Below are 16,962 nucleotides of genomic sequence, written 5' to 3' on the forward strand. Positions count from 1 at the left end.
AGTAGTATACTACACACACACACACACACACACACACACACACACACACACACACACACACACACACACACACACACACACACACACACACACACTGGATAGAGCGCTGATATGAGCTACATTCAAGCCGCAGCCAGTACATCATTTTATATTGGCATCTCATAAACGTGTTCACTGTAACGCTCTCCGTCTTCCTCCGCTCTCTCAGGTTTGATTCAGTGCAGCAGGAGCTGAACAAGTCCTCAGCGCAGAACAAGGAGCTGCAGAGAGAGATGGAGCGGCTGCAGTCGGAGGTGACGCGCTACAAGAACCTGCAGCTGAAGTCGGCCAAAGACTGCGAGAAGTACAAGGAGGAGAGGGACTCTGTGTTCAACGAGTATCGCCTCATCATGAGCGAGAGGGACCAGGTGATCAAGGAGCTGGACAAACTGCAGACAGAGCTGGAGGCAGCAGAGGCACGACTGAAGAACACCTCCTCAGAGAGAGTGGTGGCCAGTGAGGAGTTGGAGGCACTCAGACAGGTACCACGCTCAAGAATCCATCAGATGTACTCGCATGTCATTTAAGGCACTTATTATCCAGAAGTGAACAGCCAGCAGGGAAGATGAACATTAAGGAGTATTACCCCAAAAATCATCTGGACAATATTCTCTCAAACTAAATACACAAAAGATATAAAAACAAGTTTATTGAGGAAACCAGAGTTTTACCTGAGTTCAAAACAACACAAGACATAACATGGGAAATGCAACAATACTGTAGAAATAACATCACAATGCTAACCCATACACAAATAAATAACTAAAGGGGAAAAATATAAAACACAGAAGAATAAAAGTGGAACATAAGATTATTTTTATATTTTTTGGTCCAAAAGTTAGTCTAAGGAATGAATAGCGTTACAATTAGTTGATTCAGTAAATTAATAGGAAAACAATTCTTGACACTTTAAATTAGAAACTTGCGGAATCTATAGTAACCGATAGCCGCCTACAATAAGTCCTCGTAAGGTACTTACTAGTATGTTATTTCACATAGCGAGTCTCGGCCAGCGATGCGTTTGCATGGGGATGGGTGGAAGATAATTCTTTGCTATCTAGTGCAATTTGTACTTGTATGTGTCCCATGTACTATTTTCTATGTTGTTGTCCTCTATTGGTTAATTTCTCGTCGCGTGGTTTCTTTCAGAAGTCGGACCTTAACTTTTATCATTCTCAACGTTCCTGGACGGTCCGCAGACCTCAAACAAGTGCTATAGACCCTCGTATTATTGGAGCTGGGTACAAATCATACTGAGACGCCCTGTGCTTCGTCAGTACTCTTCTGGACTCTCTAGACCTACCAAGTGATTAATCGCCTCGTCTTTACGATACCACCCGGATTAATATACGTTAACACCACAGGATTGGTCCAGTACTCTCTCTCGAGTAGTCTCCATCAGCTTTGTTTAGAGATGCTGTGCCGATACCTGTGTCGACCTCCCGATTTCTCCTCATGCTACGGGACTCGTTCGCGGTGTCACTCTTCCACCGATTGTGTTGTGTATGGACTGCGGACCTCGTCCGCTCCTCCTTTGGACTTCCGACGTCTTCGTCGTACCTGCGAAAACGAGTTTGTGCTCTGGTGAGAGTGTGCTGGTCGGGTTCGTCATGAGTGGAGCTACTCCTCGATTTTAGCGGAAATAGTCGAATTGCGGTCCGTTATATGAGTTATAGTATGTATGAGTCCCTTATGTAAAGAGACGATTGTAACATTTATGCGTCACAAAAGAGGACCAAAATTTCTGTCATTCTCAGTACAAAAAGATGTAATGTTAACTAATAACATAGGTTTTAGGTTAACCACATCTATAGCGCTTAGTGATTATGGAGTCGATTGTCATGTAGCGAGGCGCGTTATAAGTCCACAAATAGTCTGTATACCCATTACAAACTAAAGGGTATGTGGACTCAGGAATAGTCGACGTCTGTACTTCTCTTGGCGCTTGTGTACTCTACTTTGGGTCAGGTGCAAAGTAGGAGTCCCTTATTATTGAGTACTATGCATCCTTTATAAAACTTCCGAACTTAGTTAGCTCGTCTCCTTACACTAATAGTGTCGTGGTGTGTGTGTGGTGTGTGTGTGTGTTGTGTGGTGTGTGGTGTGTGTGTGTGTGTGTGTGTGTGTGTGTGTGTGTGTGTGTGTGTTGTGTGGGGGCGGGCGGGGGGGGCGGGGCGGTGCGGGAGGGGCGGGGGGGGGGCGGCCGGGGGGGGCGAGGGACGGGACGGAGGGCGGGCAAGGGCGGGCGCCGGGGAAGGCCAGGTGGGAGGCGCAGGAGACCCGGGGGCGGACTCCGCTGGTGGGACTGAGACGAGAGTGGGGGAGGAACGCCGGCGGAGGCCTCCCTAGTTGGACTAAGCAACAGACAGTTGTCACGAAGTCTCATAAGAGTATTCTCCTCCACGGACGTTGTAAGAGAAACACGAAAAGTAAACTCTTTACGGGAAACTGGGACTGATCGTCGTTCTAATTCACCGGCTCAGGCTTGTGCTGATTTTTTCGCTGCGAACCACGATTAAGTAGTAGTGTATCTCTCCGTTACCAAGTGAGTCATTGACAGAGAATTCCCTTCGACACTAACTACTCAGGACCTCGTTCTTGTTCCAATAAGTCCGCTGAAATATAGTTTATGAGTCTTTTGTATGATACATAAAGTTCATAAGGCTGGCGCGAAAGACAGAGACTTCACAATGGGGCGATGTCAGAACGAAACTTTTCGATTCGGGGTTTGGTGACGCTTGATCGATAATAAGGTTGAAAAAAGGTAAGTACAGGATTATTATAATATAGTTATACACCAGTCAAAAAATAACATCGTGCTCCAATACCTGACGGTCAGTATGTGAATTGTTATTAGTCATTCTTTGCTACATGACAAATGTGAGATTGCCTCCACGCGAGTTACTCTTAATTGGGAAGGAACTTAAGATCGGAAAAGTGAACTTTTATGGAACTTAGTGGATGAATGCTGGTTNCCTCACAGCCGCATGTAACGCTATTTTTCCAACAATAATTGCATATATCCAAGGTTGATGTTCAAATAAAAAGGCACTCAACAAATATATTTATCTAAATTTTGTAGCCTAGGTGGAGCAGTGTGTCAAAACTCCTCCTCAAAACCATGTAATATACTATCATGTGCAGAGTTGGGTGTAACAGCTGTAATAATATTACTTTTGTCGGTAACGGAGTAGTGTAACGCGTTATAATTCAGTAATCACACTACAGTTACTAACATTGCCCCGACACGCGTTACTTCGTCACTTTTATAAAATAATCACACTCACTGAGAGACAAGAGGGGTTTCCGCCGCAGGTTTGTATACATGTAGGCCTACGTAATCTGCGCGATTTGCGCGTCCACATCTCCACGTGCAGTGCTGCATAAACATGGTTGAGTCTTTTCATCTGTAAACTTCCTCAACGGGGCCGCTCGCTCTCTTTTCTTGATTGCCCTCTCACGGGTGAACAGTTCAATGTCCCGCTTCATTGTAGGAATTCTTCCATATCTCTACCACTTTAGTTTGACCATCTCTGTTACTTAGTTATGGAAAACTAAATAAATAAGTAATTAGATACCTTACCGTTACTGCGCTCATAAAGAATGATAAGAATAAGAATAATGCGTCTTGAACTGGTTTAATTAATTAGTGTCTTTACGTTTCACAGACTGTTAGCTTGTTGTGGTAGGCTGGTAGCCTATTTTATTAAAGAGCATATCAAAAGAAAGACTTGTGTTATGTCTTCCTTAAAATGCAATAGTAATTGGGGGTGCAAGTGGAGTCTCGCAGAGGCAAAACTGTGGCGCGCTTACACTGTAGGTGCGCCGCAGTCTGCGTGATCTGCCTGTAGGGAGGGGCGGGCCGGCCCTGCGGAGTAAAGTAATGAGTAAAGTAACGAGTAAAGTAACGAGTAAAGTAACGAGTTACTTTATGTAGACAGTAACGAAGTAGTGTAATATATTACTTTTAAAAAAAGTAATATGTAATAAATTACTTTTTTTTAGTAACGACCCCATCTCTGGCCATTGAGCACACATTTTGATCAGAAACAGCAAAAGATAAGATGATAAGATGTCTGGGTTTACTTATACGACTAGAATCTGTGGAATCTCAGCTATAGCTGATATCTTGTTTGTGCAGATCCAATAAGTAATAAAGTATTTCTACCGTGAGTTCTGTGCTAAGTGCGTTAAGATTTTTTCGCTCAGGGCTAAGTCCGAGGCTTGGTATTACCCTTTTTTATCCTAGCTGAGTTTCTTCCCGTTAAGTGGGTATTAATAGGTTGTTAAATGTTTAGAAGCCCTGAGACACAGTTTCGTGAAAAAAGCCTGGGCTTAACAGGTTAAGGCTGAACACAGCCAAGATTTTTATGTGAAATGTATAACCCATACATACTGCTGAAGGTTAATCCAATGTCTCTGTGTCAATTTGAAATGATTACTGATAATCCATCATATCATTTATGTCAATAAACGTAGTTTTCATATAGAGTGTAACCCAGCTTCCGGTTTTGATCATGCTGGCTGCGCATCACTCTCATTTACCAATGGTAATGTTTAATGTACCCCTTTTAGAAGTGAAGATAGTCATTTGTTCTGGGCATGTCATTTTCGAGCCTGAGACCTGAAAAACAAGCTCAGGGCTTAACAGGTTAAAAAAGCACACCCTGCGTTATCTTGTGTCACTCTAAATGAGACGATAATGTACAAAATGAATGTCATGCTCTTTTGAAAACGACTTTACACTTGCAATTGATACCATAAACTTGTCAGTAAAATATGTACAGAGGTAGTAATTCAAGTGAGAAGAAGGGTCATTTTCTCATCTCATATACAGTACATTACATTTGAGCTTTTTTTCCCCACCCTCATGTCTATTAGTGTGCATGTTCAAGTTGAAGGAGAATTTAAACTATGGATTGAAACTATAAACTAGTCAGTAAAATGTTTACCAAGGAAGTAATTAAAGTGAGAAGTAGGGTCATTTTCACATGGACTTCCATACATTTGAGCCTTTTTGCCACCCTGCTGGCCATTAGTGTGAATGCATGTCCACATTGGCTTCACTTTTCAGGCACAATGGTGGAATCCCCCTTTTATACCAGGGGTGTACTATGTTTATGATGGCAAAATGTGTTTGAGTTAAGGTAAAAAAAAATGTGACCCGCTCTATCGAAATCAGTCGGAAGTGAGCAAGGGCTCCTTTCAAAATAAACGTGGATTTGCGTAAAAAAATTGTTTTTCGGGGGTTCGGGTGTTTTGTTTGATTTTAAATAAACAAAGTTTTGGCTTTCAGAATATGAAACTTTTATTTTCAAAATCACATGTTAAATACATTTGAAACTTGTAAAGGCAAGATGACAGGCATCTCTCACTCGCAACCCTGCTCTTCCGCAGCGCCACTTCCCCTCCTTCCCGCTGAAATTATGAATTTAAGGCGTATAGTAATCATAGATAACACTGCAAGGTCCGTGACAGTTTGTTTTCATCCGATTTCAAATAAACAAATGCTTGGCTTTCAGAATATTAAACTTGTTTCGGCAAATTCAGATGATAAATACAACTTTGAAGCTTGTAACGGCATAACAAACACAAACGCACAAACACACACACACACACACTCGCGAGCTTCCCCCAGACCAGTAATCCAAACGAAAATATTTTCCCTCCGTACTACTTTGAGCATTTATTAGCCACTAATAATCAATCAGATCGATGGATTCCAGAGAAGAGGAAACTTTAAGGGCCTTTTTCTCAAAATGATGACTCATTATATAATGTGACATATTTTGCTTAATATTTGGAGTACAAAAACAATCCTGATATCATTAGAAAGCTAGTGCTTTCCAACAGTGTATGTAACTCCAAATGTGTCTTCGGGTCAATGCGACTGATTTCGATGGAGCAAGTCACAAATGTTTTGTGAAACCAGTGCCTTTATTGTAGAAACTGACTTGAAATAGGGGAACAGGGAATGACACAAATACTCCCCACCAAGCCCCAGCCTAATTCATTAGAATGAGGAATTTCAGCCGCTGTATACTGTAGCTCAGTTGATAGAGCGGCTGAAATTCCTAATTTTAATGAATCAGGCCACAAATCAATACATTTTGGAAGAATATTGTGTGAACCCATAACACAAAGGCTGTTTCATAAACAACAGTGATTACGCTATCACACTAAAAACAGGTCCCGGTATATTGAAAGTGAAGCTTTTATATTTTTGGAAATATGGAGTTGTTCTGGATAATTTCTCTGTTTTCTCAGCCACAGCAGCTGCTTGTCGTCTCTGGAGCTGAAACTTTGACCCCTGCTCAAAAGAAGGTGGAGCTCCAGGAGCAAACACACTTCAATGGACTTCTCTTGCATTCCTTTCCAATTAGAAAAAAATGGGGAACAAAAACCTGGGATTGTCCCAAAAAGGTGAGATTAAGTCTTTGTTTTGAAGTCAAAAGTTAGTCTAAGGAATGAATAGCGTTACAATTAGTTGATTCAGTAAATTAATAGGAAAACAATTCTTGACACTTTAAATTAGAAACTATTTGATATGTTGTCTAAGTAGGTATCAAGTATTTTCAAGTCAAAAAGGCTAAATTCCAAGGGAAGTGTTAATGTCTAATTTGAGCTGCACCTCCGTTAGATTTTGAAAAGTCATCGTATTTCTTACTGAATTATGTGTTAAGTTATTTGACTGGAGTCCATAACTCTGCTAAATAATGAGAAAAGGTCCAAAGGAACATTTGGACGTAAAAAAAGAATAATACGTAAAAAAGGTCTTTGGGTTGGTTCGGTAAATATGAAGGGTACCACTTTACAATAAAACTACCCTTATAAAGGATTCATAAGGGGTTTATAATTAGGTTATTAATTCGGTTGTAAACACTTTATTAATCATTAAGAAGCATTTATAAACCAGTTCTAACATAGTTTTCATACATCAACACAGGCTCACTATTTGGCAAGATTACTAAGCCTTATNCAGCTTCCCTAAGAGACAGTTACTGAGTGAACCATTGCCTCTCTGATGTATGGATGGAATTTAGCACCAAGCTGTCTGCTTTTTTTAGTCTGTTCGTGACTCGGGCCACTTATCTTCTTCTTAGTCAGTGGATCAAAGGCCATTTTCTCAAATGAAACAGCACAAAAAAATAGTTCAGCCTCCTCTTTATGAAGAATACTTCTGAACACTGTTTGACAGACAAAACAGAATCAAGTGTTGGATCCCCTCCGGATTTGCCCTCAAGTATGTGTTTCATATTGCATGAATGACTCAGTGTTGAGATGCTCTCATTCTGTTTTGCCCCCACAGGAGTTGAACTCGTCACTGGTTGACCGCGACAGGGCCATCTGCGAGAGGAACGAGCTGCTGGAGAAGTACTGCCACGAGGTCAAGGACAAGGCTGAGGCTCAGAAGGAACTGAGTCAGGCCTGCAAGGACATCGAGATGGTCCGGGAGGAGAGGGACGTGGCTCGCAAAGAGAGGACGGAGGCCATCATTCAAAGGGATCAGCTGCTGCGAGAGTACTATCAGGCCAGACAGGTAACAAACTGCACCTTTTTAGAGATGACCGTAACAAAAGTCAAAGGTTAGACACACGATAAAGCGCTTAGTGCATCCAGGGAGGTTGTGGATTACAGCATGTCACTCAACTGAGCCTTAACAGGATTTATGTCACACCTCTGTGTAACCCACTAGCTGGCCCTCTTAACAGTCATTATGCAGATCACACGTACTTGACCTTTTTAAGACCTTGATGAGCTGTGATTTGTTTGAAGGTCACTTACCTTAATCGGCTACTTCTTTTTCACACCAGACACGGCGAACTCAAGGATTGAAATGTAGCACATTCGTTTCAAAGGTTCATCTTTTTCATGTATGCTCGGTGTTCGTAGAAACAAGACTCAGCCACCCTGGACATGGAACGAGCCAATAAGGAGATCGAGATGCTGAGGAAACAGTATGAAGCCATGTCCCAGGAACTGAAGGAGGCCACACAGGAGGCGGAGGTGGCCAAATGTCGACGGGACTGGGCCTTCCAAGAGAGGGACAAAATAGTGGCTGAGAGGGAGAGCATAAGGTCAGTGGATGTTAAAGACTCCTGAAAGAGTTTGGAGGGCACATACAATGTTGTGAACAAGTACTAATTCCTGCTTCTCCCAACACCCGGCACCACCACACCTCTCTGCTCTCCCTAAAGGACTCTGTGTGATAACCTGCGGCGGGAAAGAGACCGGGCTGTCAGCGATCTGGCCGATGCCCTGCGTAATCTGGACGATATGAGGAAACAGAAGAACGATGCGTTGCGAGAACTCAAAGAACTTAAGTGAGTCTCATCGCAATTGAGGTTTCAGAAACATAGGAAAAACGCATGCAGGCAATCCCAAGGACAATTCTCCCGCTATGCCTGCCTCTACTCAGCCAACTTGGTCTGTCGTTCCGTCTTTGTCTCTATAAGCTGTTGTACTGTATGTGTGTGGCGGGGCCTAAACTGTGTTATTCTGCCTTCAGAGACAGCATGGAGCTCCGTTGTTTGTCTGGCACCATTTCCACACGCCCGGATTAAAAGTGTAATCCCGAAAAGCGCCAGTGTTTTGGACACACATACGGTTTCTCACTGGCCCCATCGCCCTGCATATGAATGTGTTTATATTGCATGTAAAAGCTCCCTCTGCTGGCTAAAGTGAATATGACAGCCATTTAAGTCAAAGCATTGATGGAGCATGCAGTGAGTTCCAATGCGGTTTTTTCGTTTATCCTCCAAGTACGTTTGGGGCTTTAATGTCACAGCTACCCTTAAGGCATGCCTCAGTAGGACACCATATATCTTACTGACAAATGGCCATTGTTTGCATTCTACTTTTAGTTTTCTCACCAGTGAAAATAGATTTTATTCCCTAAACCACAAAACAGAATGTCTTTGCCAGCCCGAAAAGGGACACAACTTTATTTTTATTTTTTAAGTTTGTGAAAACATGTGTGCTTCTGCATATTAAATTCTTCCTTAAGATAATACCCCCTTAATTCAATTTGTATTCTACATCCAGAGGCGCACACTGTCATTGTATTCCAATCAGAAGAACAGTATGCTTTGACAAATATTGTCCAGTATACAGACTGGTTCTGTGTGATTCATTGTTTCTGTTGTCTCTGCCCATCCATCCTCATGTGACTGACCTCTGACTCTGTGTGCTATGTCTTGGTCTGTTAAGGGAGAAGATGGAGAGCCAGCTGGAGAAGGAGGCTCGGTTCTGTCAGCTAATGGCCCACAGCTCTCACGACTCTGCCATCGACACGGACTCCCTGGAGTGGGAGACAGAGGTGGTGGAGTTTGAAAAGGACAGGGTAAGAGTCTTGTTACTGAGCGTGACAGAGGGTGAGAGCCAGTGGAGCTCTAAAGACTAAAACCACTTGATGACATTTAAATCCGTTTGTCAAAATGGAGTATACTGACATTTATATTATTCCGTCTTACAGGACGACATGGATTTGAAGGCACTTGGATTTGATATCGCTGAGGGGGTAAATGATCCGTATTTACCAGGAGATTATGGAATATTTGTTACAAGGGTGGACAAAGGAAGTATCGCAGATGGAAGGTTAAGGTATGAGCTGTCTCACGAAACTCAACTTTTTTCATTTTCCGGACCAGTCGCTTTTTAAACCCTTTACCATTCATCCTCTTGTGTTTCCAGAGTGAATGATTGGTTGTTGAAGATTAATGACATGGACCTGACCAATAAGGACAGGAAGCAGGTGGTGAAGGCCGTGCTTAATGGCGGCGGGTTGATCAACATGGTGGTACGAAGAAGAAAGTCTCTAGGAGGAAGGCTCGCCACTCCTGTCCACATCAACCTTGTGGGACACAAAGGTATATTAGTGTTATATTCCAGAGCTTGCTTTCTCTTTTTTATTACTATGCCTTGTTAATGCTTCAGTGTTATTTCATATTTTCCTGTTTATTACCCCATTTCTAGACAGCGGTATCGGTCTGGAGAGCGGTGTGTTCGTCACAGCACTCGTTCAGGGCAGTCCAGCAGCCAGGGAAGGTTCTCTCACAGTTGGAGACAGAATGATCGCTGTGAGTCTTGGCTTTAATAAAATCCTCCTTTTTATTATTATTTTTAAACCCCTTCCTTCCACACACACCGCACCTCAGCTCACATAGATAGCTTTAGCTTTCTAATTCTGGCCTCGTTCTATTCTATAATCCACACTCCAAAGCAGATAGAGTGGGATTTGGTCGAGTATGTGAAGTAGAAAGTCTCCTGCTTTGATTAAATCCTCAAAAACCTGCCGCTCAACAGGGCTAGATGGAGCAATATTACCTCTCCTACACACAGCTGCAACATACTCACACTTTAGGGAACAAGTGACAGAAACTAAAACATGCATCATTGTCTTATCTTTGAAAAGTGACCATGTCTTTTGAGATTAGCACAACTCCCCTGCTAGTTTACATGTAAGCATGACACCTTTGCATAACCTTTAATTCCCGTAGCACTTTGATATCTCTGCTCAACATTTAGCAGTGCAGTCTCGTAAGCCAGGGAAGATATATGCCAGATGATAGCTCAGCAGCCATTAGCAATGGTAAGTACATATACATGCCTTAAGAGATCTCTATCGTGGAGGAGTATCGTATTTTATCACGCCCTTGTTAATGTTAATCACATCAGTGTATCGGGTTGTAAACAACATATTAAATGCTTAGTTGTGTTTGCAAAATGAAGAGTGCTGAATCTGCAATGAAATATGCATGGGGTGCAATTTAAATGTCAGCAGCTGAACTCAGAGGTGAGCTTAGACGCTCGATGAAATGAATCCAAGTTGGTAAAGGTTTGCGGATTAGCTTATTTTAGTCATGATATGTATTGCGTCACTTTCTTCTTTTAATATCTCTGATGGCTTAAGAAAAATCCTCAAATTTAGCCTTTTGTGATGGAAATGTGCAGATTGCGGTGTGAGGGTTCTTCAGACTGAAATAGCAGCCTAGATTTCTCGTGGTTACCTCATTCGCAGTAGTGAGATACATCTCGGGCCCCAGGCAATCTCATGTTCACGAGATATGACACCTGAATGTGTTTGTCCATCTAAATTTAGAGTACTGCCAATAAAGCCTACACGCACCTAAGAGGAATCTCAAAAAGGTTAACATAGTTTACTTTAGTGCTCAAGGACCTGTCCTCACTTCCAATGTCTTTTTCTTCTCCCCAGATAAATGGCATCGCTCTGGATAACAAATCTGTGACGGAGTGTGAGGCTCTGCTGAGGAGCTGCAGGGACTCTCTCAGCCTCTCTCTCATGAAGGTGGGCCACATTGTCTTTCTGAGCTACTTTTTCTACTTCACCTTTGCCAAAAATCAATACCTTCCTTTCTACTTTCTTATGCCCTAAATGGAAATTCTACAACAATTGTATCACAACATCCCTTCATCTGTCCTCCCCACAGTTTTTCCCTCACAGCACATCGGGCCAGAACATCTTTGAGAGTCTACGAGAGTCATCGGAGAAATCCAACGGACGCATTCATCTGTCCGAGATCCACTCTCGGAACAGCCGCAACCTCAAACACAACAGCTCGACACAGACCGACATCTTCTGCCCTGATGTCGGGAGCAGCAGCAGCACAAGTAGCATCTCTGGGGAGCGGAGGAAGGTGAGAGGGGAATCTGACGAGGCGTACAGCGATGAGCGCAAGCCCTTCTCCACGAGTTCCCTCCATGCCAGTAGCCTTCGGCCGGCCTCTGACCTGGGCACTGGCCGTTATGGGCCCAGTGCTTTCCAAGAGTGCTGTCCCTACACAAAGCCGCCTGTCTCCTTGCCTTTTGACCCCGTCTCTGCCTCGGACTGCATCACAATGGAGACGACCCTGGAGAATAAGCACAGCGGGGGCACGTGGCCCAAGATGATGGTGGGGGGTATGTCGGTAGCACCAGATAACAGCAGTCCAGTCACAGCAGCAGCAGCCCAGCTCTCCATCTACAGATCCCCCAAACAGAGGAAGTCCATATTCGAGCCGGATACTTTCAAACGCCCCGAAACACCTTCCTCTAAAATGGAGTACATGGCAGCCAATCAGATTGCTGCAATAGCCGCTGCCGCTGCTGCAGCTTCAAACACCCCGCAGCCTTTAAAGACAGAGTCCCTCTCCTCCTCATCGACCCCAACCCCCCCAACCCCACCCACTCGCAGTGACTCCTTTAAGTTCAAACACAAACATCAGAGCAGCTCTGCCTCCGACTGCACCATCACCTCAGAGGGTAAGGGGGAGGCGGCCATCGCCATGGCAGCAGGAGACAGCAGAGGGAGGAGTGAGCGAGAAAGAGACAGGAACGGAAACCACTATTATCTGGACGGCAAGGTCCTGACCTCGAGGAAGTCGTGTGACGAGGACATCGGCCGAACCCGAGGAGAGGAGCCAGAGGTGAAAAGGCCACGCCCTAAATCTGCCCCCGCCCTCAGACGTAGGATGACCCCCCAGACCGTCACTCTTCCCTCCTTCCAAGTAAGTCCATTTAAGGCCCTAAATTGGATTGACAATCTTTTTTGTGATCCCTGCACAATGATAGTAAATGTTAATAAAGAGATGAGCACATTTGAAAGGTGTTTTGAAATTCAAAATGAAACTATTTAAAATCATCCAAGTGGGCCAAAGCATCTACTTTTTTTAATAGAATTTACAGCCCTGTCAGAGTTATGCCTCTGGGAGTTGCCTCTTAGCCAGCGTGTCACTGTGATTGATGCTCCTGCACCGGTACGGGACCCAGCCCAGGCGCTGAGTCAGAGCCTGGGGCGCCGGCAACCGTGCCTGGCTACCTGTCCAGGCACAAAGAGAAGGCAGCGGGGATAAATGTTCATTTTTACCGCTGTGGGATGTTCATGCTGTCATTTTTCTCATATGGTAGTTGTCTCCAGCAAAAGGTAGAGGTCTCCTTCCAAGACATAATGGTGTTTTGTTGCCCCGCAGGGAAAAAGGGTAACCGTTTGTTTCTGTCATTCATCACAGAGCTACTCCAACGATGAGCATTCACCGGAGCCCAGAGACATGCTGCGTTCCTCCCCCAGCCGCTCTCACAGGCACAGCGTCGGCTTCGTACCCACAGTCTACAACGGCAGCCTACCTCCCAGTGAGTTGCTCAAGGGTTTACATAAACACATGATTGCATGAACTACAGCAGGGGTGTCCAAACTACGGCCCGGGGGCCAAATGCGGCCCGTGGTCCACTTTGAATTGGCTCTCAGCTAATTCTAAAAGTATAACGGAATATGGCCCACACATGAAACGTGTGCTTGTCTTAAATATATGTGTAAATATATATTACAAAGTAGTATTCATGTGTCTATAAGCTCAATTTTCAAATCAATTAAATTCAAGTTGAAAACATTTTCTAACAAATCTTAGTTGACAAAAAAAAGCCCAATAACCTATTTGCATAACAAGCTTGAAATATACCCTTCATATTTCCCCTTTTATTATAAGAAATCTGATAAAACAAATAAATGAAACCCTATGGAAAGCTGTGATGTATTCTGTTAAAGTATATTCAAGTATCAAGCATAATTGACCTACATTTGATTGATTTTGCAAACTTAACTGATGAGGCAATATACCTCTCCTCTAGTGAGGGGCCCCAGCCGTTCGGATGTTTTTCTGTATGTGGCCCTCAGTGAAAAACGTTTGGACACCCCTGACCTACAGTATACGTAATCCCAGCCTCGCTCTCTAACATGGCGGTGTGTCTGTGTCTTGTCAGATTCAGCCCACCGGGGTCTGTCTCCTTGCCCCGCTGTGACAGCCGTGATGAGGAACCCTGTGTACACGGTGCGCAGTCACCGCGTTCACACCAGCAACTGTCCATCTGTCGCCTCCCAGATCTGTCACCAGCACACCCACACCAGGTTACCTCCCTTTTACATCCACCAGATCCTTGACCACTGGTTTATTTATATTGTCAGCTGATCATTTAAAGGTACCCTATTATGCTGTTTTTCATCAATATATTATAGGTCTCAGATATATACAAAATGTGTCTCTGAAGTGTTTGGCTCCAAATAACAAACAGATCACCCATTGTAGCATCCCATAATCCCCTCTGTTTCGGCCCTGTTTCAAAAGTGCTGATTCCCTGTCTGTTACTTTAGATGAAAATAAGGAGCCCCTCCCCACGCCCCTCTGAGAGATATTTGGTTGAAAAGAACACAATGGTGCTCAGGGAGGAGATTCAGGTGATAAGGTCTTTTTTTTTGTAGCCCCCAACACCAGGGTCGTCTGAGCCTGGACCTGAGCCAGCAGAAGCGAACGAGTGACTTCTCTGAAACCTTGTCGTCACGCAGCAGCCGAGCTTCACACGGTACAAACTCACTGCCCTCCAGCGCACGACTCGGTCAGTCTGACACTCACGCACGCACTCAAACACACGTAAAGGTCACAGCCTCGGAGCCCTTTCTCTTTTTTGGAGGTTGTGTCACAGCGTTTATTTCTGTATCATCTCATCCCTGTTCCAGGTTCTTCCAATAATGTCCAGTACCGCACAGAGAGGATCAAAATCCCTTCCACTCCACGCTACCCCCGCTCCATGCTGGGGTCAGACAGAGGTACGGCGCTCTCCATACATTATTGATATGAAAAAATATACTTTTTACTCGAGATCCTTTGATCACAAACTGCACAGCGGCAGCTATAGCTCTAGCCTTATTTGAGTTCAGGCCTGGTTTAACTCACTTGGCTGTATGATCAATGTCTTTTTTTTAAAGTTTTAAATTGAGTTTTTACGGCATAAAAAGGTAAAATGTCATCTTCAGAAGTGGAAATCTTATTCAAACGCCAGTGTTGATCTCTTATGTGGGCAGGAATCCTTCGGTCTCTTTTAGCCTTTGATTCCCACCAAATTATGACATTTTTATTATTACAAACAATGTTACTGTTTTCAGATAGTGTTCAAACTGAAAAATAATGTGTCCCGTTGCACATAGTCTCCAGGCATTTCAAGATTTGATTACCAAAACCTCCACTGCTGATGTTTCTTTTATTAGGCTAAGCTTTCACACACATACAGTAGTGTTGAAACAAACATGACAGGCAGCTCAGGTTGCAATGTGTATTCACATATTGAATCCACATGTGTGTCTTTGTGAAATCTCTGACTTGTTCTGTCCCTTGTTACTCCTCTTCCCCTGAATCCAGGCTCCCTGTCGCACTCTGAGTGCAGCAGTCCCAGTCTCATCACACCTCCACAATCACCACTCAATCTGGAGACTTCTTCATTTGCCAGCAGCCAATCACAAGGCTCCATTTCCACTTTGCCTCGCATCTCAGTCAGCCCTTTGCCGATGGGGGAGCGCAGGAAAGACAGGTATGACGAAAACGAATACACCTAGATAGATTTGTTAAAGAAGTACACTAAGAAAAGGATTTGCCCAGTTAGGATGACATTTCTGCGCTAGTGTTATGCTGTCAAACATTTCAAAATTGAAGGTTAAATATAAAAGCTAACTAGAATATTAATCAAATGAAATGTTACTGGTGCAATCGTTGTGATAGGACAGGTATTCTGGGAAGAAATGGTTCTAGAAATGGTGTAGCTGGTGGGTGAATGATGCAGAGTATTATTATAAAGATGACTTCTGAAGCTGTTACAATATGGCCTACGTCTGCCCTTAGGGATCCTCTCAGGCTAATTCAAAAGGCGTTGCCAGGCAACAGGTCAGAGCTGTGCAATCCCTCATTGAAATTCAGAATGAAAATCCTATTAAAACTCCTAATAATTTCATAAAGCCCCCTGGCTGTTTCAGGAAAAGAAGCAGCTGCCGCTATGTTAGGATTTGTTTTTATTCGTTCCTCTAAAATATCTGTCCCATTTTGTCTCCTCAACACCTCTCAGTCTCTTTTACTGTCTCTAAATGATATCTGTCCTCCATTCTGCTCTTTATCTTCATCCCGCCTATCTGCAACCTTCAACTTCCAGATTTCTTTACCGTAACCGATCTTTTCTAAGGATTCCTCTGACTGCAAGGCCGAGGTTCTCCTCTCTCAGGAGCCTCAGGTTTGTGCTTCATCACAGTGCTACAAACCAGGGAATGCCCACCTTTCCCCAAATTCAAGTCGTTGACATTCTTCACTGCAGTTGGCTGGATAATATGGAGGAGCAGAATAATTGTGTGCACTCTACATGCACTATACGTTATGCAAAAGCAAAATGGGATTTTTTCCACCCTTCACAAGAGTGCTGCTTAATTTTCAGATAGCTAGTTCTTTGCATGCCACAATTTTAGCGCCTTAGGAAACCAAAATAAATTATACCTGATTATCTACACTCACAGAACTTCAAAGGTTCAGTGTTATGTTTTATATGGCTGCACTTGTCTCCCTCCATGTCGGAAATCCCACTTCTATCCCAGATTTTGCATGCAGTGTCCATGCCCCATGATGGCGACATGGTCAACATGCATGTTTGTTTTTTGGCCTCAAGTCAACTCACCTCTCAGTCCGCAGTATGTATGTTATGTAATGGTAATATAATTCAGCCTCAAGCTTCTGGCATTTGTTTGTACACCACCACTCTGTTTTACCCCCGTGTCTGGCTGCTGATCCATTCCTCTTATCCGCCCGCCCTCATGGAAGTGTATGCCCTGTCCGGAGCCAACTTGTAACCGAGACACACAAAGTTCATGCAAATCTTCTTCACGTGAAGGGATTTCACTTGACTCAGTGTCTCTGTACTGTAAACCTGTCCTGGTTCTTCTGTTAGCCAGGCATAAAGTGGACTTTGGTGGAGATCAATTTACAGGCCTGGAGGGAAATGTTACGTATCGCAAGCATTCTTTTATCACTAATCAGACTTTCCATTGATAATTTTTTATATTAAAGGTCCCCTATTATACTGTTTTTCATCAATATATTATAGCTCTCAGATATATACAAA

General features: G+C 43.6%; 1 protein-coding gene across 1 annotated transcript in view; it reads left to right on the forward strand.

Moving 5' to 3' along the window:
* LOC104956863 (disks large homolog 5-like) overlaps nt 1-16,962 on the forward strand; it is a 28,545-nt gene that overhangs the window by 1,508 nt on the left and 10,075 nt on the right. The window contains exons 2-16 of the mRNA XM_010784426.1: nt 209-521; nt 7,349-7,579; nt 7,933-8,117; nt 8,238-8,363; nt 9,250-9,382; nt 9,515-9,642; nt 9,733-9,908; nt 10,015-10,118; nt 11,255-11,347; nt 11,490-12,545; nt 13,047-13,167; nt 13,795-13,939; nt 14,291-14,424; nt 14,546-14,635; nt 15,225-15,393. Coding sequence (XP_010782728.1) covers nt 209-521; nt 7,349-7,579; nt 7,933-8,117; nt 8,238-8,363; nt 9,250-9,382; nt 9,515-9,642; nt 9,733-9,908; nt 10,015-10,118; nt 11,255-11,347; nt 11,490-12,545; nt 13,047-13,167; nt 13,795-13,939; nt 14,291-14,424; nt 14,546-14,635; nt 15,225-15,393 — 3,204 coding nt within the window. The remainder of the gene's footprint in view (nt 1-208; nt 522-7,348; nt 7,580-7,932; nt 8,118-8,237; nt 8,364-9,249; nt 9,383-9,514; nt 9,643-9,732; nt 9,909-10,014; nt 10,119-11,254; nt 11,348-11,489; nt 12,546-13,046; nt 13,168-13,794; nt 13,940-14,290; nt 14,425-14,545; nt 14,636-15,224; nt 15,394-16,962) is intronic.

This window comes from Notothenia coriiceps, unplaced genomic scaffold (genome assembly GCF_000735185.1).
Source record: "Notothenia coriiceps isolate Sejong01 unplaced genomic scaffold, NC01 NC01_scaffold00000668, whole genome shotgun sequence".
Taxonomy (NCBI): Eukaryota; Metazoa; Chordata; class Actinopteri; order Perciformes; family Nototheniidae; genus Notothenia; species Notothenia coriiceps.